Raw genomic sequence first — 27,595 nt, 5'->3', positions numbered from 1 at the left:
CGCAGCATTCCCCCAAGGTATGAAAATGGGATTTTTAAACTGGACAGCCAGTTTAAACAATGTATACGTACGGTGAACCCGCGCCACTGTAAATGTACAGCGCAAGTATAAAGAGTCCCTGTACGTTCACACAAGTTTATTTCATTTAATAGAGAATGGTGTAACCAGCAAGTTTCTAAATAACTTCATCTAAAAAAAAAATTAAAAAAATATACCTGCAAAAAAAAATAAAAAATCCACCTAAAAAAAAAAAAGCTGTAAAGTCATGGCCACTAGGGGTCTCACTGCCACCAAATGTGCAATCCACTGCCGAGATCTGCTTTGTTCTAGAGATAGGTGGGACCTGCACCTTTCTAACAATGTTCCAGGTGAGACAGCCCCTAATCAGGACAGCTCATCGATATCAGATCACTGGGGGGTGGGGGGTCCGAGTCCTGGCTCCCCCCTGATCAGCTACTTAGAAGAAGCCCAGTGCAAGAGCCATGGCCTTTTTGTAGGCTTGTGAGGTCATGTCTATTGGTCAAAAGGTCTTCAAGTAAGGGGGACTGAGCTGCAATACCAATCACAGCCACTGTAGAATGTATGGCGCTGTGCTTGGAATAGTATGAAGAGGCTGCGGCTCCTTCAAACAATTGATCAGCAGGGTGACGGGAGTAGGACCCCTGCTGTTCAGACCTACTCCGAAGATATTTAAATCCAGGAAAACCCCCCTTTAAGAAATATTTTGTGCAAATAATAGGGAGAACAAAGCTATGTTATTGCAGAACCTGTACTGCCTCTCAATATGGCTGCTGCACTATTCAGCTACATGGGGCTCAAAACTGAAGCAGAGCCACAAGGTGCCAGACACAGGGGTATTAGGCAATACGGTGGGTGCACAGTCATGTGCGGTCTGTGTACTAATGATTGCCATGACTGTACCCACTGAGCTGCCACAAATAGTCTGTATCTACAAAAGTTTTCTGTATCTGCCCCACTACTATGCTTCACCATTCCTGTTCACTGCAGATCCGGATTTTGTTCATGAACCAGGGAGATCAGGATGAACAGTTTTAAAGGTGTTTTCTCATCGCATAAACGGCGTATCGTTAGGATAGGCCATCACTTTCTGGCATTGTGGCCACGCAATTCCATGCAAGTGAACGATGTCGGGTGCAGTTCCTGCACAGTCAGTGCCTCGGAGCCTCACTGTGCAGAGAAGAGATTTGAGGGGCCCACAGTGCTACACCAGCACTGCGCCTACTGTATTTTTGGGATCACTGGGGGTCCAGGAAGTCAGATCCCTCCTGATTAGAAAATCCTTTTACAGGGGTCCTCTCTCTTCAGCAAATAGCGTTTATCATGTAGAGAAAGTTAATACAAGGCACTTACTAATGTACGGTGATTTTCCATATTGCCTCCTATCCTTTATCCAGCACATTATACACGGCTCATATCCAGGAGTTACGACCACTGCTGCAGCGCAGATACAGGGGGGGGGGGGGGGGGGGGGGGGGGGCAGGATAGCAGCAGCTGCGCATGTGTGTCTATGTGCACTCCCACAGTCCCGGCCACAGAGAGGCTGGGGATTTTTTCTATAGTGTGCAAGCACGACCACCACTGCTGGATTGCACGGTGGTCGTAACCCCTGGAAACGAGCAGTGTATGATGTGAAGGAAAAATGAATCCAGCCAGCAAAGGAAGCAATATGGATAATCACAATACATTAGTAAGTGCCTGGTATTAATAACTTTCTCTACATGATAAAGGCCATTTGCTGAAGTGAGAGGACCCCTTTATGTGCAGCGCATAAAACTGGAGACTGCAAAAATTAAGGAAATTAATAAGGCAAGATGTACAAGTCCTAAGACATATGAGTATCCACCCCTGCAATATGTATATATGTTATATGATCGCGTTCATTTACCTTAAAGAAGTCCTCCAGCTGGGGGCTGTTGTACAGAGCCGGGATGTTGGCGGAGAACTGCAGGAGGTCCTCGGCACACTGGCGTCTCTCCTCTATCACGCACTCGTCAAACCTCCCTGGAATAGACAAGTATGGTTAGAAAGCACAGAAGACGACACAGTCTGATCACGGGCGACCAGGACACACAGAATGGAGGTAACTGAGAAGAGGGGGGATGGGCCACTACTAAAGACCAAATATAGCACGGAGGCCTACAGGGGCCAATCCAAAGCCGGCTCTTCTAGAGCAGATGACAGACTGTAATGGGAATCAATATGTCTCAAGAGACCACAGTGATCTACAGTGATATTGAGATGAAGTGTAAGGAGAGAAAGTCAGGGGGTGACTAAGGCTGGACAATGCTGGCAATAGGTGGGGGAAGGGGGCCAATGTTGTTGTCAAATATTGGAGAAGGGTCGTTGATCAGGGGTTAAGCCTCTTGCACACGGCCGTTTCCATTTGGCAGTCCGCAAGCCACGGATCGGCGAAATACGGATACCGGCCTTGTGCATCCTGCACTTTCTGCCGGTCCCTTTGTAGAAATGCCTATTCTTGTCCGAAAAACTGACAACAATAGGGCATATTACAGTCCTGATCAAAAGTTTAAGACCACTTGAAAAATGGCAAAAAAAAATCATATTTTACATTGTTGGATCTTAACAAGGTTCCAAGTAGAGCTTCAACATGCAACAAGAAGAAATGGGAGTGAGACAAAACATTTTTTGAGCATTCAATTTAATGAAAATAACGGATAAACTGAAACAGGCTGTTTTTCAGCTGATCCAAAGTTTAGGACCACAATACATGCCTTTAAAAGGCCAAATCTGTGCAAAGATGTGGATTCATTGTCATTTTCTGTCAGGTAGTCACACGTTGTGATGGCAAAGGCAAAAAAACTCTCCCTTTTTGAACGTGGTCGGGTTGTTGAACTGCATAAGCAGGGTCTCTCACAGCGCGCCATCGCTGCTGAGGTGGGACGCAGTAAGACAGTCATTTGGAATTTCTTAAATGATCCTGAAGGTTATGGAACAAAAAAGTCAAGTGGAAGACCCCAAAAAATGTCATCAGCACTGAGACGGAGGATCCAATTGGCTGTCCGTCAAGACACTGGACGATCCTCGACCCAAATTAAGGCCCTTACTGGTGCTGACTGCAGCCCCAAAACCATCAGACGGCATCTGAGACTGAAGGGCTTCAAAAACAACAAACGTCTTCAAAGACCTCGTCTCCTTGAACGCCACAGAACTGCTCGTTTGGACTTTGCAAGAGAGCACCAAACATGGGACATTCAAAGGTGGAAGAAAGTTTTATTCTCCGATGAGAAAAAATGTAACCTTGATGGTCCTGATGGTTTCCAACGTTACTGGCATGACAAGCAGATCCCACCTGAGATGTTTTCTACGCACCACAGTGGAGGGGGCGCCATAATGGTCTGGGGTGCTTTTTCCTTCAGTGGAACAATGGAGCTTCAGGAAGTGCAGGGGCGTCAAACGGCCGCTGGCTATGTCCAGATGTTGCAGAGAGCATTCCTCATGACTGAGGGCCCTCGTCTGTGTGGTAACGACTGGGTTTTTCAACAGGACAACGCTACAGTACACAATGCCCGCAGGACAAGGGACTTCTTCCAGGAGAATAACATCACTCTTTTGGCCCATCCTGCGTGTTGCCCTGATCTAAATCCAATTGAGAACCTTTGGGGATGGATGGCAAGGGAAGTTTACAAAAATGGACAACAGTTCCAGACAGTAGATGGCCTTCGTGCGGCCGTCTTCACCACTTGGAGAAATGTTCCCACTCACCTCATGGAAACGCTTGCATCAAGCATGCCGAAACGGATTTTGGCAGTGATAAACAATAACGGCGGAGCTACTCATTACTGAGTTCATGTTTGGAAGTTGGATTTCTGTTTTGGGGGGGGGGGGGGGGGGTTTAGTTTTTTTTTTTGGAGGTGTGGTCCTAAACTTTTGATCAGCTGAAAAACAGCCTGTTTCAGTTTATTCGTTGTTTTCATTAAATTGAATTCTCAAAAAATGTTTTGTCTCACTCCCATTTCTTCTTGTTGCATGTTGAAGCTCTAGGAGCCTTGTTAAGATCCAGCCATGCTAAATAGGATTTTTTGCCATTTTTCAAGTGGTTCTAAACTTTTGATCAGGACTGTATATAATTTGCGGAACAGTTGCACGGATGCGGAGAGCACACAGAGGATACACATGGGTTGTTCGCATTTTTTGCGCCCTCGTAGAAATGAATGGGTCTGCGTCCCATCCTCATATAATACAGTCGTATTCATAAGGCCTTAAAATAAAAAATATTAAAATAAATAAATAAAAAAACAAATACTGCCCCTCACTGCTGCCGTGCCAATGCTGCTCTTCACTTCCCGATCCTGGCTTAACAGGAAAGCCCCGCCCAGCCAATCACTGGCGATGGGGGTGACCTGCCTATACCAGTGATTGGCTGAGCGGGCCTTACTTGTCAAGCCAGGAACGGGAAGTGAGGAGCAGCGGGGAAAGGGAAGGGGCGACTGAACACTTTGTGGGCTTTTTTTTTTTTTTTTATTTCCCCTAAAATCCCCTTTCAGTTGTCTAGCCTAAGTTTCCACTGTAAGGGTCCATTCTAACGTCCGTAGTGCATTGCGGATCCGCAATACACCCGGCCGGCACCCCCCTAGAAATGCCTATTCTTGTCCACAATTGCGGACAAGAATAGGACATGTTCTATTTTTTTCCAGAGCTGCGGACCGAAAGATCAGAGCCGCGCTCCGGAAATGCGGATAGCACACAGTGTGCTCTCCGCATCCATTCCTGCCCCATTGAGAATGAATGGGTCCGCACCCGTTCCGGATATTGCGAAACGGATGCGGACCCATTCCACGGACGTGTGAATGGAGCCTAAAACTATTAGACAGGATTAGAAAATCTGCCGTCCATACTACAACCAGTCAAAATATGAGCACAGGCCTCTCCATTGGGTGCAAAGCTTTAGGACAGTTTTTCCTGTATTAGGCCTCATGCAGACAACTGTGTCCAATTTGCAGTCCGCAAAAATACGGATACCGTCGCTGTGTTGTGACTAATGGGTCAGTGGAACGCAGAAACAGAAGCGGAAAACATACAGATCATCCGTATGTCCTATACCTGGACTCACTGAAGTCAATGGGTCTGCAAAAAGTGCGAATGCAACACGGACAGTCTCCGTATTTTGCGCATCTGCAAAATACATATGGTAGTGTGCATGAGGGCTTACATAAATGTCTGGAAATAAGCAGAGTACACAGAGAATACCGACACGGGAGGGGGGGGGGGGATCAGGAGGAAACAAATGTCACCTCTGGATAAGCAAACAGGACAACATCACACGGGGGGATTTCTCATAGTAGCAGCCCCCCATAGCCGGCTGGAGCTGAGGGTGGAGATAAGAACTGATGGGTCCGTTATCACAGCCCTGTGTTTATTTCCGCACTCAATAAAAGCAATGGGAGTGGATGGAAAACACCAGGACATGTTCCCAGGGGTCTCGCCGGTGGGATCCAATCTCATTTACTCTCTGACCTCTTGTTTTCAGAACGTGTGGGAACAGAACACGTTAAGCAAACACTCGTGTGTGAAGGACGGTGCCCCTCAAGCTGCAGACTTCTTCTCAGGCTTCTCTCCTGGAAAGCAAGAGATGCGGCCATTCCCAGCTGCCCCGACCCGTCCTGCAAGAAGCCAAGGCCAAGGCTTACACTGCACAGGCTGCTGATCAAAGCAAAGGACTGCCCGTGTTGTTTTACATGGTAATGGGGGCAGCCATTGTGCTCCGACTGCAAAACATGACTCATTGAATTCCACAGGGCATTGTACTGAGCGGGCTCTGCAATATGTACAGAGAGCGAGAGGGGCAGCTGTCAATATGGAGTGGAGTGTAGGATAAAAGTAATACAGACCATGGACGCCAAATGTTTGGATCCAAACACCTACAGCCATAGATACACTACCCCAAAGCAGCTATAACAGCAGGTCTGCCATCAGGGGCCTGGCTCACAGTCATCTCAATGATGGTCAGCGTCGGGACGCTGTGTGCGGTATGGCCTGGAAGGAAGAGGACCCATTAACTATAGATTTTTCATGTGTTTTTTTTTTGTGTCTGGTCTGGGATTTGAAATAATTTTAGGAGACTGATCTTGGATGTGAATTAATTTTAGGAGACAAGTCTGGGGTCTGAATAAGTTAAAGAGTCTGGTCTATGGTGTGTATGAGTTTAAAGGTCTGGGGTCTGAATAAGGTTAGGGGTCTGGTCTGGGGTCTGAATGAGGTTAGGGGTCTGGTCTGGGGTCTGAATGAGGTTAGGGGTCTGGTCTGGGGTCTGAATGAGGTTAGGGGTCTGGTCTGGGGTCTGAATGAGGTTAGTGGTCTGGTCTGGGGTCTGAATGAGGTTAGGGGTCTGGTCTGGGGTCTGAATGAGGTTAGGGGTCTGGTCTGGGGTCTGAATGAGGTTAGGGGTCTGAATGAGCATAGGAGCCTGGTCTTGAGTCTGAATAGGTTAAGAGGTCTGAATGAGTTTAAGGATGTGGTCTGTGGTCTGAATGCGTTTAGGGGTCTGCCCTGTGGTCTGAATGAGTATAATCGGTCTGGTCTGAGGTCTGTTCTGGTTTTTCCCACTAAAAAATAATAAATCTTAAAATTTTCTACAAAGTCTATGAAGCACTAACAAGAGGACCTCTTCCCTGTTGGTGTGCAGTTTGGACTATCATATGAACACAGACCCAGGTAAGTGGACCTTTATAAAAACTAGTTGAGTACCCCAGGTGTAGGATAAACCGGCTCTACTGAATCAACAGAGCACAGGAGATGAAAAGTACTTTCACACTAGCGTTTTTCTTTTCCGGCGCTGAGTTCCGTCAAAAGGGCTCAATGCCGGAAAAGAACTGATCAGTTTTATCCCCATGCATTCTGAATAGAGAGTAATCCGTTCAGGATGTCTTCAGTTCAGTCTTTTTGACTGATCTGGCAAAAGATAAAACCGCAGCATGCTACGGTTTTATCTCCGGCCCAAAAAACTTAAGACTTGCATGAATGCCGGATCCGTCCTTCATGCGCAGACCGAAAAAAAAGGTGAAAAAAATAAATGCCGGATCCGTTTTGCCGGATGACACCGGAAAGACGGATCCGGCATTTCAATGCATTTTTCTGACTGATCAGGCATTTTTTAGACTGATCAGGATCCTGATCAGTCGGCATACGTTTTGCCGGATCACTCTGCCGCAAGTGTGAAAGTAGCCTAAAGCTTTATTACTGTGGACATAGAATGTTCTGCAAATTTCTAATACACTTTGTTTCAGTTCCTCATCATTTTCAGGATCTACGTCTGCAGCCAGTGAATGGGAACACTAGTTAGACCAATGATCTGCGCTTCTGTTTACCTCCCACCCCAGTGTGTTAAGTGTTACAAAAGTCGGCATATCACAAGTTTAAAATTTTCTTTTTCTTACTGTTCAAGCAAGATTTTGAGCAAGAACTGTGTCTTTCATACATATTTCCAATAATGTTACTGTGGATTCTGTACAGAAAATCCACAATAGACTATTGGGCAATGCAACTGCACAGAGGTTTTAAAAATGTTGCAAAAAAAATAGAAAATAAAAAAATTCCACAGATGACTTACCACAAAAGACCACCAGAGGGAGCCATGAACTAGGTTTACTGGGATAAAACTGCTACAAGTGTAAGGGTCCATTCACACGTCCGTAAGTGTTTTGCGGATCCGCAAATTGCGGATCCGCAAAACACGGACACCTGCAATGTGCGATCCGCAATTTGCGGATGCGCACATCACAGACACTATAATAGAAAATGCCTTTTCTGGTCCGCAATTGCGGACAAAAATAGGACATGTTCTATTTTTTCCAGGAACGAAATTGCGGATCCCGAAAAAACGGATCCCGAAAAAACGGATGCGGATCCAGGAAATGTGGATTTGCATCCGTTACAGCCCCATTGAAAGTGAATGGGTCCGCAAATTGCGGAACGAATGCGGACCCAAATTACGGACGTGTGAATGGACCCTTAGGCCACCTGCACACGTTGCAGATTACGTGTGGTTTTTTTTATGTAAGAAAAAAAAAAAAAAAAAAAAAAAAAAAAAAGTGTATGAGACAAAAAATATGTACACTTTGCTTTTTTTTTTCTACCGTGTGGAAATGAACCTGCTGTGTGGGTTTTGAAATCTGCAGCATCTCAATTGTTTGTGAGATTTTGTGGATTTCACCCTCTGCAATGCAAGGAGGTGAGATCTTCAGCAAAACCGCACGTAACGCAAGGATTTTTAGGTGCGAATGGATTTGCTGCTTGTAAACCCTCTCTCCTGTGCAGGGAGCCTAAAGAGGTTTTCGCCAAGCTTGAAACCTATCATTAGTGTGGAGCCAATCGAACTTCGGATCAGAGACCTTCTCTTCCCCCTCCCTGCACAATGACCTCTGCACATTACGCGCAGCATGCCTACAACACAAACGCCGCGATTTACCAATCCTGTAGATGGATTGGCTCAGGCTGGATGATAAATGTGATGCAGGGATAGACACTTTTCTCTGCTCTATATCAGCTATCGGTCGGCTTACTTTCAGAAATTTAGACCATATTTTTTGGCAATCTTGGCACAAATATGGCGTCTCAAGCCCACTCCGTCATCAAGCAAATATAGAGACCCTAGTTGCGCCACTTTTTTTGGACACTTTGCAGGCACGTTAGTAAATCTGGTCCAATAAGTTGGTTTTCTGACTTTTCTTATGTCTACTTGGATGCTGTATGGAAATTCTCTGGAAATGCTGTCCTGTACCAGCTCAGGCAACAGAATAAAATCGGTATATACCCAAGGGTTCCAGCAAAACATTGCCCAGAGCAGCACGCCGTCTCCGCCAGCTTGTCTTCTTCTCATAGTGCGTACTGAAGCAAGTAAGTGATGCACAAGCCCCCAGCCGGCCACACGATGCAAACATGATTCATCCCACCAGGTCGCTTCTTCCGATGCTCTATGATCCATTTTTGATACTAATGCCCCCATTTTGGCAATGGACAGGGATTGACATGGACTCTCTGACCGGTCTGCAGGTACACAGCCCGATACACAGTAAGCCGACCCCCGTCTATTATCGCCAGCAGGAACTTTTTTTTAACAATTTGCTCTACAGTGGGATCAACCCAGGCTTACAAGCCCTATCACCACACAGCGATAAGCTTTTGGCCCCAACGATCCTGACACTGGCTCACCGGTTGTCCTTCCGTGGACTAGTTTTGGTACTGCCTACCAGGAGGACTCAACAACATCTGCCACTTTGGAGATGCTCTGACAATTTACAGTACTGTGAAAACGTTTTGGGGGAAGTGCGGAAAAAATGCTGCAAAGTAGGAACGCTTTCAAAAATAGAAACGCTAATAATTCCTAAATCTAACGGATATTCAGCAGGACCACCCTTTGCCTTCAACACAGCATCAATTCTTTTGGCTACACTTGTACACAGTTTTTGAAGGCAACTCAGCAAGCGGGGTTGTCCCAAGCATCGAGGAGAACTAAACAGAGATGTTCTATGGATGTAGGCTTACTCACATCCTTCTGTCCCTTCATGTCATCCCACACAGACTGGATGATGTTGAGATCAAGGCTCTGTGGGGGCCATGTCATCTCTTCCAGGACTCCTTGTTCTACTTTACACTGAAGATAGTTCTTCATAACATAGTCTGTATGTTTGGGGTCGTCAAGCAGACGGCATTCCGTGATGGATAAGTATATGGGAAGAGACTGAAGGATTTAAGCAAGCCTACATCCACAGAGGATCTGTAGTTACTTCTCCAAGATGCTTGGGAACAGCCTCCCCGCTGAGTTCCTTCAGAAACCGCATGCAGGTCCTACCTTGAAGAACTGATGCTATTTTTGAAGGCAAGGGGCGGTCACCCCAAATATGGATTGGATTTAGATTTCTCTTTTGTTCATTCACTTTATTTTTTATTAACAAAATGCAAACTATAAAACACTTCCATTTTTAAAACCATTTATACATTGCCTAAAACTTTTGCATAGTGCGGTGGCTCTGGTAAACGTCGGTCAAATCCTTACGCTTGCCAATTTTTCCTACCGATCACTTGGTTCCTGCTATATCCCTGGACAGGAGCCATTGTCCCAACATAATCGATGCTATTCACTCCTCATATCAGTGGCTGACAAATAGTTTAAACAAAACAAAAAAAAAAAATGGGAGGACACGAGGGAGTAAAGAGTGTGTCATTCCTCGTGTACAAGCACCGACATGACAGGATTCTGCAGGATAGGATTGCTCCATGCACCGCGCGCTGTCCTCTCCTCATTCCACAAGCCTCGGCACTTACCAAACAGCTTCGCTTTAGCAAAAGGAGGGAAGAGCTCAGTCTGTCTGAAGAGATTCTTATGTATCTGCCAGAGATCTCGGTGCAGTTTCTTAAAGTCGCTGTATCTTTTCCAAGTCACTATCTGCAGGAGAAGAGAACAAGGGCGTCACATGGGAATCAGGACTACACCGGTCCACAATCCAAGCACCGCACGAATGCTGCTGGATGACTAAGGCTGAGTTCACACGGGCGAGATTTCCGCGCGGGTGCAATGCGGTAGGTGAACGCATTGCACCCGCACTGAATCTGGACCCATTCATTTCTATGGGGCTGCTCACATGAGCGGTGATTTTCACGCATCACTCGTGCGTTGCGTGAAAATCGCAGCATGCTCTATATTCTGTGTTTTTCACGCAACGCAGGCCCCATAGAAGTGAATGGGGTTGCGTGATAAATCGCAAGCATCCGCAAGCAAGTGCGGATGCGGTGCGATTTTCACGCACGGTTGCTAGGAGACGATCGGGATGGAGACCCGATCATTATTATTTTCCCTTATAACATGGTTATAAGGGAAAATAATAGCATTCTGAATACAGAATGCATAGTAAAATAGCGCTGGAGGGGTTAAAAAATAAATAAAAAACAATTTAACTCTCCTTAAGCCACTTGATCGCGATGTCGGCATCTCCTTCTGTCTCCTTTGTTGAACAGGACCTGTGGTGAGCATTCATTACAGGAACAGGACCTGTGGTGACGTCACTCCGGTCATCACATGATCTTTTACCATGGTGATGGATCATGTGATCACCGGAGTGACGTCACCACAGGTCCTGTTCAACAAAGGAGACAGAAGAGAAGCCGGGCAGCGCGATCAAGTGGACTAAGGTGAGTTAAATTATTATTTATTTACTTATTTTTTAACCCCTCCAGCGCTATTGTACTATGCATTCTGTATTCAGAATGCTATTATTTTCCATTATAACCATGTTATTAGGGAAAATAATACAATCTACAGAACACAGATCCCAAGCCCGAACTTCTGTGAAGAAGTTCGGGTTTGGGTACCAAACATGCGTGATTTTTCTCACGCGAGTGCAAAACGCATTACAATGTTTTGCACTCGTGCGGAAAAATCACGCGTGTTCCCGCAACGCACCCGCACACTCAGCCTAACACATCTATTTGCTGCATGGAGTTTGTATCTTCTCCCCGGGTTTGCGTGGCTTCCTCGGGATTCTCCGGTTTCCTCCCACACTCTCAGCTTCTTACGAAATTGACCCTAGTGTGCATCGTGCGCCTATATGGCAGCCACTGACTTCCCAGGGTCGCACAACTATCCCTGCACTTTGAGTGGCTGCGGGAAAAGAGCAATACAAACGTTTGTCATTGTCCTTTACACACAGTGGCGTAGCTAGAAATGACTGGGCCCCACAGCAAATTTTTGAATGGGACCCCCCTCCCCCAGTAATTTTTTCACAACCCCTTCCTTTCGCCGCCCCTATTCCTGTGGCTAGTAAAGATCGCTCTCTCAGACCAGGCCCGGCAGCGGTTCCATCTGTTTATACTGCCACTGTATATCATTTCATTATGTAATACTGTTGAGGGGGCCCTGACAAAATCTTTTAGTCCTCCTCCTCCTGGATGGTCCCCCTTCTGGGTCAGGGCCCCAAAAGCAGCCGCTTCCCCTGCTTCCCCTATAGTTACGCCCCTGTTTACACAGTAAGGTTCCTTTAATCCGATTAGCACATCTTCTGGATTACAGGATGCTGAGAGGAAAGTAAATATAGAATTTACTTGTGGAGGGAGAATTTCCTAAAAATAAAAATAAAATGAGCGGTGGTGTAATTTTAATGATTTGGGTTCCATCTCTAATCCCCTCACTAGAGGGACGTTTAGTGTTTGGCGCAAGCAGCACAGAGCGACTTAATTTGCTCCTTTCCCCTCACCTCTACCCCCTGCTAAATACCTTCCATATGTTATCCCGGGCATGGGACATGGAGATTTGGCTGAGTTTTTGTCCTGGTTGGAGCTACCCATCTCCACACTTCTCTATAAGGGCGAGATACTTCCCCATCCAGCATTGGTAGCGCTCTTAGTCGTTTCTGAGATGCATACTCTACCTCATTACCAATTTCGATTTTTGTGCCGTAAATTTCTGCAGCTCGGCCCTCACCCCCGCCCCCCTTACTTGGTTTGAACAAGCCCCTCCGAAAAGGGATCTCGAAGATTTACAGAACTCTGGCTATTCCTGATCACTCTGATCCGCTACCTTTTGTGTCGGGGTGGGAGGAAGAATTAGGTACGACTTTCTCAACTACAGAAGCCAAACACATAACCGCTCACATGGATTCTCCCGTTGTGTTCGCACGCAGGAGAATTCCTATAAAACTCTCACTCGCTGGAACAAAACCCCTGCTTTCCTTTATTCCCAGGGATTTAGCCCTACGGATCGCTGTTGCCGAGGACCATCTCTCGTATTTGGTGGGAGTGTGCTGGGATCAAAGTATTTTGAAGGGAGGTGGAGGATGCTATTTGTCAGATCTGCGATATTCTTCTGTGGTTGGACTTCCCTTCATTTAGGCCCCATAGGAGATCCCTCCCAACACACCTTATTACCGCAGCCAAGTTATTGATACCAGCCAAATGGCTGAGCTTTGAGCCACCGGCCAGGCGTCAATGGATAAAGTTGATGAGATTTTTCGGCTAGAGGAACTCACTGCATGGATTGAAGGCACCCATGATTGCTTTGAACATTTTAGGGCTTCCTTGGTGGTGCTTTAAGAGATCCCTGCCTGTTGATTCCCCCACCTGTTGCTCCCTCCACCCCAATTTGGAGGGTGCCGATGTCCTCCACCTCTCTCCTGCTATAGTTAGCTCGCTCATGGTGCTTCTAGTACTAGATTTAGCGGTTTTCTCCTTGTCATTGCCTGCGCTACTTTTCCTACCTATCAGACTATGTGTAAGATTATTATGTGTTTGTAATTCATTACATGGATTGCTACTGACTGACCAATCCTCCTGACTTCTTTCTTTGTATATTTTTATATCTTTAGAATAATAAATATATATATTTGACTAAAAAGTGGTTTAGTATCCATACTGCCACTCCATGGGTCTACTGAAGGTGCGACCATTAACGTGACTGGTGGAGGTCCCAGGGGTTGGACCCCCACCAATCAGACATTTATCACCTAGCTTTGTGGATAAATGATGGGAATACCCCTTTAATAGATGAGGACAGACAGTGCCAGTACTACAACCCCCTGTCCGCTGTGCAGCGGACGGAGCAGAACAGCTCCCATTGAAGTGAATGGTAACCAGTTCCATCCACTACACACCGGATGGGGCTGTGTAGTTCTGGCGCCAGAGCTACTGTAGAACAGATTATCAGCGGGGGTGCGGGGGGGAGGGAGGCTGGTTTAGGATCCCTTTCAATCTCATAGCGATGAGGATACGTTATAATTTGTAAAGGGTTGTCTCCACTCCCCCCCAATGGCAGATGTCAGGGAAAATAAGATAGAAGGCTCAGTGCACATCATAGAGGAGACCTGACAAGGCGGACGGCCCCAGCGCTCAGTGCACATCATAGAGGAGACCTGACAAGGCGGACGGCCCCGGCGCTCATAGCACATCATAGACTAGACCTAACAAGACGGACGGCCCTGCGCTCAGTGCACATCATAGACGAGACCTGATAAGACGGACAGCCCCAGCGCTCAGTGCACCTCATAGACGAGCGCTGACAAGACAGACGGCCCCGGCGCTCATAGCACATCATAGACGAGACCTAACAAGACGGACGGCCCCAGCGCTCAGTGCACATCATAGACGAGACCTGATAAGACGGACGGCCCTGCGCTCAGTGCACATCACAGACAAGACGGACGGCCCTGCGCTCAGTGCACATCATAGACGAGACCTGATAAGACGGACGGCCCTGCGCTCAGTGCACATCACAGACAAGACGGACGGCCCTGCGCTCAGTGCACATCATAGACGAGACCTGCCAAGACGGACGGCCCTGAGGTCATAGCACATCATAGACAAGACGGACGCCCCCAGTGCTCATAGCACATCATAGACGAGACCTGATAAGACGGACGGCCCTGAGCTCAGTGCACATTATAGACGAGACCTGCCAAGACGGACGGCCCTGAGGTCATAGCACATCATAGACAAGACGGACGGCCCCAGTGCTCATAGCACATCATAGACGAGACCTAACAAGACGGACGGCCCTGCGCTCAGTGCACATCATAGACGAGACCTGATAAGACGGACGGCCCTGTGCTCAGTGCACATCACAGACGAGACCTGATAAGACGGACGGCCCTGTGCTCAGTGCACATCACAGACGAGACCTGATAAGACGGACGGCCCTGTGCTCAGTGCACATCATAGACGAGACCTGATAAGACGGACGGCCCTGAGCTCAGTGCACATCATAGACGAGACCTGATAAGACGGACGGCCCCGGCGCTCATAGCACATCATAGACGAGACCTGATAAGACGGACGGCCCTGAGCTCAGTGCACATCATAGACAAGACGGACGGCCCTGCGCTCAGTGCACATCATAGACGAGACCTGATAAGACGGACGGCCCTGTGCTCAGTGCACATCACAGACAAGACGGACGGCCCTGCGCTCAGTGCACATCATAGACGAGACCTGATAAGACGGACGGCCCCAGCGCTCAGTGCACATCATAGACGAGACCTGATAAGACGGACGGCCCTGCGCTCAGTGCACATCACAGACAAGACGGACGGCCCTGCGCTCAGTGCACATCATAGACGAGACCTGATAAGACGGACGGCCCTGCGCTCAGTGCACATCACAGACAAGACGGACGGCCCTGCGCTCAGTGCACATCATAGACGAGACCTGCCAAGACGGACGGCCCTGAGGTCATAGCACATCATAGACAAGACAGACGGCCCCAGTGCTCATAGCACATCATAGACGAGACCTGATAAGACGGACGGCCCTGAGCTCAGTGCACATTATAGACGAGACCTGCCAAGACGGACGGCCCTGAGGTCATAGCACATCATAGACAAGACGGACGGCCCCAGTGCTCATAGCACATCATAGACGAGACCTAACAAGACGGACGGCCCTGTGCTCAGTGCACATCACAGACAAGACGGACGGCCCTGCGCTCAGTGCACATCATAGACGAGACCTGATAAGACGGACGGCCCTGTGCTCAGTGCACATCACAGACGAGACGGACGGCCCTGCGCTCAGTGCACATCATAGACGAGACCTGATAAGACGGACGGCCCTGTGCTCAGTGCACATCATAGACGAGACCTGATAAGACGGACGGCCCTGAGCTCAGTGCACATCATAGACGAGACCTGATAAGACGGACGGCCCCGGCGCTCATAGCACATCATAGACGAGACCTGATAAGACGGACGGCCCTGAGCTCAGTGCACATCATAGACAAGACGGACGGCCCTGCGCTCAGTGCACATCATAGACGAGACCTGATAAGACGGACGGCCCTGTGCTCAGTGCACATCATAGACGAGACCTGATAAGACGGACGGCCCTGTGCTCAGTGCACATCACAGACGAGACGGACGGCCCTGCGCTCAGTGCACATCATAGACGAGACCTGATAAGACGGACGGCCCTGTGCTCAGTGCACATCATAGACGAGACCTGATAAGACGGACGGCCCTGAGCTCAGTGCACATCATAGACGAGACCTGATAAGACGGACGGCCCCGGCGCTCATAGCACATCATAGACGAGACCTGATAAGACGGACGGCCCTGAGCTCAGTGCACATCATAGACAAGACGGACGGCCCTGCGCTCAGTGCACATCATAGACGAGACCTGATAAGACGGACGGCCCTGAGCTCAGTGCACATCATAGACAAGACGGACGGCCCTGCGCTCAGTGCACATCATAGACGAGACCTGATAAGACGGACGGCCCCAGCGCTCAGTGCACATCATAGACGAGACCTGATAAGACGGACGGCCCTGAGCTCAGTGCACATCATAGACGAGACCTGCCAAGACGGACGGCCCTGAGGTCATAGCACATCATAGACAAGACGGACGGCCCCAGTGCTCATAGCACATCATAGACGAGACCTGACAAGACGGACGGCCCTGAGCTCAGTGCACATCACAGACAAGACGGACGGCCCTGCGCTCAGTGCACATCATAGACGAGACCTGCCAAGACGGACGGCCCTGAGGTCATAGCACATCATAGACAAGACGGACGGCCCCAGTGCTCATAGCACATCATAGACGAGACCTAACAAGACGGACGGCCCTGTGCTCAGTGCACATCACAGACAAGACGGACGGCCCTGCGCTCAGTGCACATCATAGACGAGACCTGATAAGACGGACGGCCCTGAGCTCAGTGCACATCATAGACGAGACCTGATAAGACGGACGGCCCCGGCGCTCATAGCACATCATAGACGAGACCTGATAAGACGGACGGCCCTGAGCTCAGTGCACATCATAGACGAGACCTGCCAAGACGGACGGCCCTGAGGTCATAGCACATCATAGACAAGACGGACGGCCCCAGTGCTCATAGCACATCATAGACGAGACCTGACAAGACGGACGGCCCTGAGCTCAGTGCACATCATAGACGAGACCTGATAAGACGGACGGCCCTGTGCTCAGTGCACATCATAGACGAGACCTGATAAGACGGACGGCCCTGAGCTCAGTGCACATCATAGACGAGACCTGATAAGACGGACGGCCCCGGCGCTCATAGCACATCATAGACGAGACCTGATAAGACGGACGGCCCTGAGCTCAGTGCACATCATAGACGAGACCTGCCAAGACGGACGGCCCTGAGGTCATAGCACATCATAGACAAGACGGACGGCCCCAGTGCTCATAGCACATCATAGACGAGACCTGACAAGACGGACGGCCCTGAGCTCAGTGCACATCATAGACGAGACCTGATAAGACGGACGGCCCTGCGCTCAGTGCACATCATAGACGAGACCTGATAAGACGGACGGCCCCGGCGCTCATAGCACATCATAGACGAGACCTGACAAGACGGACGGCCCTGAGCTCAGTGCACATCATAGACGAGACCTGATAAGACGGACGGCCCTGTGCTCAGTGCACATCATAGACGAGACCTGATAAGACGGACGGCCCTGAGCTCAGTGCACATCATAGACGAGACCTGATAAGACGGACGGCCCTGTGCTCAGTGCACATCATAGACGAGACCTGATAAGACGGACGGCCCTGAGCTCAGTGCACATCATAGACGAGACCTGCCAAGACGGACGGCCCTGAGGTCATAGCACATCATAGACAAGACGGACGGCCCCAGTGCTCATAGCACATCATAGACGAGACCTGACAAGACGGACGGCCCTGAGCTCAGTGCACATCATAGACGAGACCTGATAAGACGGACGGCCCTGAGCTCAGTGCACATCATAGACGAGACCTGATAAGACGGACGGCCCCGGCGCTCATAGCACATCATAGACGAGACCTGATAAGACGGACGGCCCTGAGCTCAGTGCACATCATAGACAAGACGGACGGCCCTGCGCTCAGTGCACATCATAGACGAGACCTGATAAGACGGACGGCCCTGTGCTCAGTGCACATCATAGACGAGACCTGATAAGACGGACGGCCCTGTGCTCAGTGCACATCACAGACGAGACGGACGGCCCTGCGCTCAGTGCACATCATAGACGAGACCTGATAAGACGGACGGCCCTGTGCTCAGTGCACATCATAGACGAGACCTGATAAGACGGACGGCCCTGAGCTCAGTGCACATCATAGACGAGACCTGATAAGACGGACGGCCCCGGCGCTCATAGCACATCATAGACGAGACCTGATAAGACGGACGGCCCTGAGCTCAGTGCACATCATAGACAAGACGGACGGCCCTGCGCTCAGTGCACATCATAGACGAGACCTGATAAGACGGACGGCCCTGAGCTCAGTGCACATCATAGACAAGACGGACGGCCCTGCGCTCAGTGCACATCATAGACGAGACCTGATAAGACGGACGGCCCCAGCGCTCAGTGCACATCATAGACGAGACCTGATAAGACGGACGGCCCTGAGCTCAGTGCACATCATAGACGAGACCTGCCAAGACGGACGGCCCTGAGGTCATAGCACATCATAGACAAGACGGACGGCCCCAGTGCTCATAGCACATCATAGACGAGACCTGACAAGACGGACGGCCCTGAGCTCAGTGCACATCACAGACAAGACGGACGGCCCTGCGCTCAGTGCACATCACAGACAAGACGGACGGCCCTGCGCTCAGTGCACATCATAGACGAGACGGACGGCCCTGAGCTCAGTGCACATCACAGACAAGACGGACGGCCCTGCGCTCAGTGCACATCATAGCACATCATAGACAAGACGGACGGCCCCAGTGCTCATAGCACATCATAGACGAGACCTAACAAGACGGACGGCCCTGTGCTCAGTGCACATCACAGACAAGACGGACGGCCCTGCGCTCAGTGCACATCATAGACGAGACCTGATAAGACGGACGGCCCTGAGCTCAGTGCACATCATAGACGAGACCTGATAAGACGGACGGCCCCGGCGCTCATAGCACATCATAGACGAGACCTGATAAGACGGACGGCCCTGAGCTCAGTGCACATCATAGACGAGACCTGCCAAGACGGACGGCCCTGAGGTCATAGCACATCATAGACAAGACGGACGGCCCCAGTGCTCATAGCACATCATAGACGAGACCTGACAAGACGGACGGCCCTGAGCTCAGTGCACATCATAGACGAGACCTGATAAGACGGACGGCCCTGTGCTCAGTGCACATCATAGACGAGACCTGATAAGACGGACGGCCCTGAGCTCAGTGCACATCATAGACGAGACCTGATAAGACGGACGGCCCCGGCGCTCATAGCACATCATAGACGAGACCTGATAAGACGGACGGCCCTGAGCTCAGTGCACATCATAGACGAGACCTGCCAAGACGGACGGCCCTGAGGTCATAGCACATCATAGACAAGACGGACGGCCCCAGTGCTCATAGCACATCATAGACGAGACCTGACAAGACGGACGGCCCTGAGCTCAGTGCACATCATAGACGAGACCTGATAAGACGGACGGCCCTGCGCTCAGTGCACATCATAGACGAGACCTGATAAGACGGACGGCCCCGGCGCTCATAGCACATCATAGACGAGACCTGACAAGACGGACGGCCCTGAGCTCAGTGCACATCATAGACGAGACCTGATAAGACGGACGGCCCTGTGCTCAGTGCACATCATAGACGAGACCTGATAAGACGGACGGCCCTGAGCTCAGTGCACATCATAGACGAGACCTGATAAGACGGACGGCCCTGTGCTCAGTGCACATCATAGACGAGACCTGATAAGACGGACGGCCCTGAGCTCAGTGCACATCATAGACGAGACCTGCCAAGACGGACGGCCCTGAGGTCATAGCACATCATAGACAAGACGGACGGCCCCAGTGCTCATAGCACATCATAGACGAGACCTGACAAGACGGACGGCCCTGAGCTCAGTGCACATCATAGACGAGACCTGATAAGACGGACGGCCCTGCGCTCAGTGCACATCATAGACGAGACCTGATAAGACGGACGGCCCCGGCGCTCATAGCACATCATAGACGAGACCTGATAAGACGGACGGCCCTGCGCTCAGTGCACATCATAGACGAGACCTGATAAGACGGACGGCCCCGGCGCTCATAGCACATCATAGACGAGACCTGATAAGACGGACGGCCCTGTGCTCAGTGCACATCACAGACAAGACGGACGGCCCTGCGCTCAGTGCACATCATAGACGAGACCTGATAAGACGGACGGCCCTGAGGTCATAGCACATCATAGACAAGACGGACGGCCCCAGTGCTCATAGCACATCATAGACGAGACCTGACAAGACGGACGGCCCCGGCTCTCAGTGCAGTTGATAGACGAGACCTGACAAGACAGACAACCCCTTGAAGTCTGGTTTGCTTTGGGCACATGTTTGGAATGTGTTTGCGATCTTCTGTTGGGCAGTGCCGTTAGTTATATTGGTGAAAATGTGGTGACAGACTCCCTATCATACCCGTCTTGTGAAAACTGGTTGTGTTGCCTTTCCATGAAAAAAATTAAAATAATTATTCTTAATACAAATGAGGGCTTCAGTGCACTGAGGTGCGTGGCCAGTACTGGAAAGCTGGGGTGCACCCAGGGGCTCAACAACACCCCCTCAGTGCACGGAAGCCTTCATTTGCATAAAATAATACATTTTTCCCGACAGGAATGCCACAACCGATTTTTACAAGATTGCAATGAGCAGGATTAACCCTATTAACCCTGGTTTGATAGGGTTGACCCTGCTGACAGGTGCTCTTTATGTAGTCTTTGTGCCTGCTTATCAGATATGGAGAAGTCCATCACTTACCTCACAAAGCAGCGGCCTGAAGATCCATTACTAGTCAGAGAAGAAGAGGCGGTGAGGACACATTCTGTTCTCCACCGCAGCTCAGGCTCTGTTCACACCTGCACAGGGGGCTCCGCTGTACATTTCACCATATTCGACAGAAAATAACAGAGCGGCCCACGACTCTAGCTTTCCCATCAACACAATGGACTCTCTTATGTGTCAATGGGGTCTGTCGGTACCAGCGGTGTCTGCTATGAATGGAAGCCACAAGACAAGTGTGAACAGAGCCTAATTCAGTTCTTCAGTGCAAGAACGATGCATACAGCAGCCTAGATCTCTGCTCCCGGGATAACTTGGTGGGAAGAGGACGAGAGGGATCAACTACACACAGACGGGACATTGGAGCAATTCTCTGACTCTGTATAATCCGATCCCAAAGAGAAAACAGTCAGCAAGCAGGCCATTACCTCCTGTACATCATCCGGGTTCTTTCTGGAAACAGTCTGAAAAGAGAAAAAGAACTCCGATCACCCATCATGCCGGGAAATGCAGTCATTTTATGAAAATGTCACATTTTAAATCTACTTAGCTTGCGATTTATTTCCTACTTTTTTTTTCCTCCATTCACACCCAAAGCAAACCGGTTACCCTCAGTCATGTGATCCAGATTTTATAGGGAAAATGAGTCTTTTTGAGGGAACATGAGCAGGTTATAGAGCAGGAGGAGCTGAGCAGATCAATATACAGTTTGTGGGAACTTGTTAGTTGCTCATTTTAAACTCCGGAGTCCGGTGGGAGGTCCTATCAGTAACTGACAGTTAAAGGGGATATCCAGGAATTTGATATTAATGACCCTATCCTCAGGATGGGTCATCAGATCGGCGGGGGTCCGACACCCAGGACACCCCGGCCGATCAGCTGTATGAAGAGGCTATGATGCTCTGGTGAGCGCTGTGTTCTCTTCACACCTCACCAAGCACAGCGCCTTCCATTGCATAGTGGCTGTGCTTGGTATTGCAGCTCAGCCCTATTCATTTGAAATGGGACAGAGGTGCGCCCAGCCCTCTAAGGCAGGCATCCTCAAACTGCGGCCCTCCAGCTGTTGCAAAACTACAACTCCCAGCATGCCCAAACAGCCTACAGGTATCAGCCTACGGCAGGGCATTGTGGGAGTTGTAGTTTTGCAACAGCAGGAGGGCCGCAGTTTGAGGATGCCTGCTCTAAGGGTTCATGCACACGACAGTATTTTGCGTTCAGCATACGGGCCGTTTTTTGAGCTCAGTATGCGGTACATATACTGAACCATTCATTTCAATGGTTCAGCAAAAAAAACTGAAGTGTCTCCGTGTGCATTCCGTTTTCGTATTTCCGTACCGTGAAAAAGATAGAACATGTCCTATTCTTGTCCGCAAATCACGGTGCTTGGCTCCATTCAAGTCAATGGGTCCGCAAAAAAACCGGAACACATACGGAAATGCATCTGTATGTCTTCCGTATCCGTTCCGTTTTTGCAGAACCATCCATAGAAAAAATTGGGCTGGGCATAACATTTTCAATGTAATTACTGTATAATGTATATGGCATACGGAAAAACGGAAAGGAAACAAAAAACTGAATAACGGATCCGTAAAAAACGGACCGCAAAACACTGAAAAAGCCATACGGTCGTGTGCATGAGCCCTAATAGTCCTACCACTGCATGCTTCCAATTGGGGATGTGTCTCTGCACAGTCCGACACTATTCAATAAGCGCTGCCGGAGAGAACATGTGCAGGGACACACCCCGTACTGGTGACACCCAGTTGGCAATTCATTTGTAAACCACTAGTAGGAATAATAGAGGAATCCAACAACAGTTATAAGCAAGGCCTAGGAAGTGGCCTGAGCGCTCACGGACCACTGTGGCCTCTTTGAACATCTGTTTGGTGTCGGTCCCAAGAGCTGGACCCCCCTCAATCTCATGTTGATGATAGGTCATCAATATCAAATTTGCGGATAACCCCTTTAACTCTGATTAGGACCGCCCACTGGACACCTAAGCCTGAAAAAAGGAGAGTTTTAGACCAGTAAATGTCAATTTGTACTGAATCTTTTCCCATAAAGCTACACTCCTTTTGGTCTCCGGTGTCTAGTGGGCGGTCCTAATCAGAGTCATTGGTCAGTAACTGATAAGACCGCCCACCGGACTCCTGAGCTCAAAATGTGCAAATGATAAGTTAGGCGGAAATATTTCCCCACAAAACTATATATCAATCTGCTCAGCTCCTCCTGCTCTATAACCTGGTGCACATTCAACACGATGGGCTCCCTTTAAGTCGCCACCATATTTGTGCACGCCCATCACCCAGACCAAGCTTTGGGCGTCTGGATCGTTGCAGTACACAACTGGTAACCCAATGCAGACGGGTCACCTCGGCACCCTTCTGCTACCCCACGCCCTATAATCAGGATTTCCAATGCCTCGGCGTCGCGTCCCTACAAGCCTGCAGAGCAGCAGCCGCCTCCCAGGAGACATGGAGCAGAGACGAGGCACGGAGGAGGCATCACCTTCCAGCTCAACATCAATTAGTTTAATGAGACGGAAATAAGAAGCAGTCGCATCCCATAGACAGAGGAGGCCAGTCCCAGAACTTAAAGGGGTTGTCCAGGATTTTAATATTAATGGTCTGTCCTCAGGATAGGTCATTAAAGGGATTCTGTCAGCTAGTTTGATCCTATAGAGCTGAGGACATGCGCTGCTAGATCGCCACTAGCACGTCCGCAATATACATTTCCCATAGCTGAGTGCTTTTATTCAGTCAAAAAACAACGATTATATATATATGTGCAAATGAGGCAAGTAAGGAGCCCAAGGGGCTGTTACCAACGTTTCAGGAGCCCAGCCACGCCCATGAGGGTCCACACTGGGGGTCAGCGCCGACCCCCGCTAATAAGGTGCGGTATAAAGTGACTACAGGTGGAGTTACGTCTCCTCTTACACGAATCCTTCCTGGGACACTCTGTCACAGACAGAAATAGGCGGCCGGGTCTCCACGGTGCAAATCACCGGAGCAATGATCTCACCCCCCCCCCCCCCCCATTAACCCTTCACCGACTAGCCAATTAATATCACTGCATAGAAACGGACTCCCTTCACCACAGCGAAGCGCTATAACTGGGCAGGAGAACACCACAATTTGGAATGGGGGAAGGGGGTTGAAGAATTTTTAGACAGCTCTTTCTCGAAGAGGCGATTTTCAGTTTTTGCGCTCCCCGTCTTCCCAGAGCCCTAACTTTTTTCCCGTTCACATAGCCGTGTGAGGGCTTGGTTTTTTGCAGGACAAGTTGTACTTTCCAATGCCGCCATTTAATACTGCATAGGATGTAGTGGGAAAAAATTCCAAATGGGGTGGAATAGGGGGGAAAAAAAAGGGCAATTCCGCCACAGTTTGGCTACATGCACACAACCGTATGTGTTTTGCGGTCCGCAAATTGCAGATCCACAAAAATAAAATAAAAAATAAAGGATGACATCCGTATGCCGTCCGTTTTTTCTTTTTTGCGGATCCATTGTAACAATGCCTAAAACGGACTAGAATAGGACATGTTCTATTTTTTTTGCTGGGCTACGGAACGGACATACGGATGCGGAGAGCACACGGTGTGCTGTCCGTATTTTTTGCGGACCCATTGAAATGAATGGGTCCGCATCCTACCCGCAAAAAAAAATAAAAACGGAACGGACACGGAAACAAACAACGTTTGTGTGCATGTAGCCTTTTACAGGTTTTTTTATGGTGTCCACTATGCGGTAAAACTGACTAGTACAAATCCGGAGATATGACATACTGCATGTATAGTTTTTCTTGTGTTTTGATACTAAAAAAAAAAAAATACTTGAAAAAAAAAAAAAAGTTTTTTTCTTTATCTCCATTTTCTGACCACTTTTACTTTTTTGTAGTTATGTGTACGGAGCTAATTTATTTGCAGGACGATCTGTACTTTTCACAGCTGCCATTCTGGGGGGTGTGTGGCTTTTTGATCACTTCTTATTTAAAGGGGTTATCCAAATCCGATAACGTTCCCTCTAATGCCGGGGCCACTCAAACAGGTTGTAATTACCTCGCTCCCCGCCACCCGTGTCACTTCTGATGCCCGAACGGCCGCCACTGCACCTCCCCATTGCGCGGATCAAAAATTCCGGCGACGGGGGAGGAGCTGACACTAGGGACGATAGTTATTGTCGCGGTCTGCTATTGGCTGCAGCATTGGCATTGAAGTCTATGAGAAAATGACTTTGTTTCTGTAGAGCCCTGCTACTGGCAGAGCTCCATAGAAACACTGTGCAGCAACCGGCTGTCATTCTGAGTACATACGTGCACCTACACGCTCCGGATCCTCCGACTGCCACACGGGTGAGCCAGAGCATACCCGGAACCAGGTTTGACCACGGCATCTAAGAGGTTAAACGTCCACGATCAGCATTACTGCCGGTCGCGGACATTAGCAGCGGGTGCCTGCTGTATGAAACAGCCGGTACCCGGTTGCTATGGTGCCCACTCCAGAAAGGAGCAGGCACCATCTTTAAAGACTTGACATGTGGCTTACTATTACGTCACATGTCAGGAAGGGGTTAAGGGTACAACCCCATAGTGCAGCTTTTTGGGGCACGTTTGGTGCAGATTTCCTGCACACAAATCTGCATTGTGTGCAAGTAGCCCAAGGCTGCCTGCATACGGGCGCAGGTTTACTAACAGAAAGGCTACATGCACACCAACGTTGTTTGTTTCTGTGTCCATTCAGTTTTTTTGGGGGGGGGATAGGATGCGGACCCATTCATATCAATGGGTCCGTAAAAAACGCGGACAGCACACCCTGCTATTGGCTGCACGACGGGGAGATGCAGCGGTGGCCGTTATGGCATCAGAAGCGACGCGGGTGCCGGCGAGTTAGGTAAGTACAATCTGTGTGAGGGGCCCAGGCATGTGGGGGGGGGGGGGGGGGGGCATTATAGGTCTTGGATAACCCCTTTAAATGTTAGTGAAAAACGACTCCATGGCATAGTTTTTACGCCAGGTGCACGGACTGGCACAGAGGCGCCTAGTTTATGCCTCATCAATCTAACGGCAGCGGGGAACCATCTTCGGACATGTGGCCCCCGTGTGTTACTTGCAGTTGTTTTTAGTGCAGATTTGACGCGGTTTCGCCGCAGATCTCACACTTGCATTGCAAAGGGTGAAGTCAACAAAACAAAAGAAAACGCACAATTGACATTGACTGTGGATTTCAAAATCCGTACAGCGGGTCATTTTCCGCTCAAAAGGAAAAACCAAAGTCCCCATGAGATTTGCCTCACCTCTTGCACTTTGCGGTATTAGGCTCCATTCACACGTCCGCAAATGGGTCTGCATCTGTTCCGCAATTTTGCAGAACGGGTGCGGACCCATTAATTCTCTATGGGGACGGAATGGACAGTGTGCTGTCAGCATCTGCATTTGCGGAGCGCGGCCCCGATCTTCCGGTCCGCAGCTCTGCAAAAGATAAAGCATGTCCTATTCTTGTCTGCAGCTGCTGGCCGGTCCGCAACACACCACTGACGTGTGAATGGACCCTTAGGCTGAATTCACACGTCCGCGCGCTTTGTGCCGCAGCCGCAGTACAGTAATAAACTGGTATGATCTATACGAGTGTATTACTGTACAGCGGCGGCAGAACGAAGCGCACGGCGTCATAGCAACCAATGACGCCGTGCGCTCCTGCACTAAGCAGGATGCCAGGCCGGTATCTCACGGACCGTGTTCCACGGACGTGTGAATTCAGCCTTAGGCCTCTTGCACAAAAACTTTTTTTTTTCCCCCGTTTACGTTCCGTTTTTTGAGTTCAGTATACGGAACTATTTCAATGGATCCGCAAAAATAAATAAAAACAGAAGGTACTCCGTACGCCCTCCGTTTTCTTATTTCCATTTTTCAGTTCCGTTCAAAGATAGAACATGTCCTATTACGGTCCGCATAACAGACAAGGATAGTCCTGTTCTATCGGGGGCCAACTGTTCCGTTTCGCAAAAAACAGAATGCACACGGACATCATCCGTATTTTTTGCGGACTGCAAAATACATACAGTCGTGTGCATGAGGCCTAAACCTGTCGGCTGCTGGTCCTGCCGTCAAAGGAGCGGCGTCCAGTCTACTCCATGCTCTGAAGTGCGCAGACTCCAGACTGATACTTTGTGCGGCTGATGAGCTTGTATCCCAGATCACGGTCTGAACCCGATACAATGTTAAAGGGGTGTTCCCATAAATGTATGGCCTATATATAGTGGGGCTGGGCGATGTCCCATAAATTATCTTTAATTTAAAAGGGTATTCCAGTCAGGCTACTGTCACACTGGCGTTTTGTCTTTCCGTTTGTTCAGGGCTCTCACAAGCGGCTCCAAAACCGATCAGTTTAGCCCAATGCATTCTGAATGGATAAGGATCCGCACAGAATGCATCAGTTCAGTCTCCGTTCCGCTCTGGAAGCGGACACTGCAGCGTTTTTCTGTCCGTCCTGCGGTGGGGAGCCAAACGTTTTCTCTGGCACAATAGAAAGCGGATCCGTCTTGGCCATGTTACAGATAATACAAACGGATCGTTCATGACGGATGCATGCGGTTGTATTATTGTAACAGATCCGTTTTTGCAGATCCATGAAGGATCTGCCCAAAATGCAAGTGTGAGAGTAGCCTTAGATCAAAGGGGTTCTCCGAGATTTTAATACTGATGACCTATCCTCTAGATCTGTGGGGGTCCGACACCTCAGCTGCTGCAGATTATTATATGCACCTGAGATGATACAGAACCTCCTAATGCACACCTCAGCTGC

The 27,595-nt window shown here is 49.3% G+C and overlaps 1 protein-coding gene across 2 annotated transcripts in view; it reads right to left on the bottom strand.

Annotated features, from left to right (window-relative positions):
- Positions 1-27,595, bottom strand: part of RPS6KC1 (ribosomal protein S6 kinase C1) — a 155,604-nt gene that overhangs the window by 123,240 nt on the left and 4,769 nt on the right. For both annotated transcript variants that reach the window (XM_040430417.1, XM_040430416.1), the window contains exons 2-4: positions 21,220-21,255; positions 10,303-10,423; positions 1,907-2,022 (exon numbers count right to left, since the gene is read on the bottom strand). In XM_040430417.1, coding sequence (XP_040286351.1) covers positions 1,907-2,022; positions 10,303-10,423; positions 21,220-21,255 — 273 coding nt within the window. The remainder of the gene's footprint in view (positions 1-1,906; positions 2,023-10,302; positions 10,424-21,219; positions 21,256-27,595) is intronic.

The sequence above is a fragment of the Bufo bufo genome, chromosome 4 (assembly GCF_905171765.1).
Source record: "Bufo bufo chromosome 4, aBufBuf1.1, whole genome shotgun sequence".
Lineage (NCBI taxonomy): Eukaryota > Metazoa > Chordata > Amphibia > Anura > Bufonidae > Bufo > Bufo bufo.
Note: the sequence above shows the minus strand (reverse complement) of the source record. Positions and strands in the feature narration are given on the sequence as shown.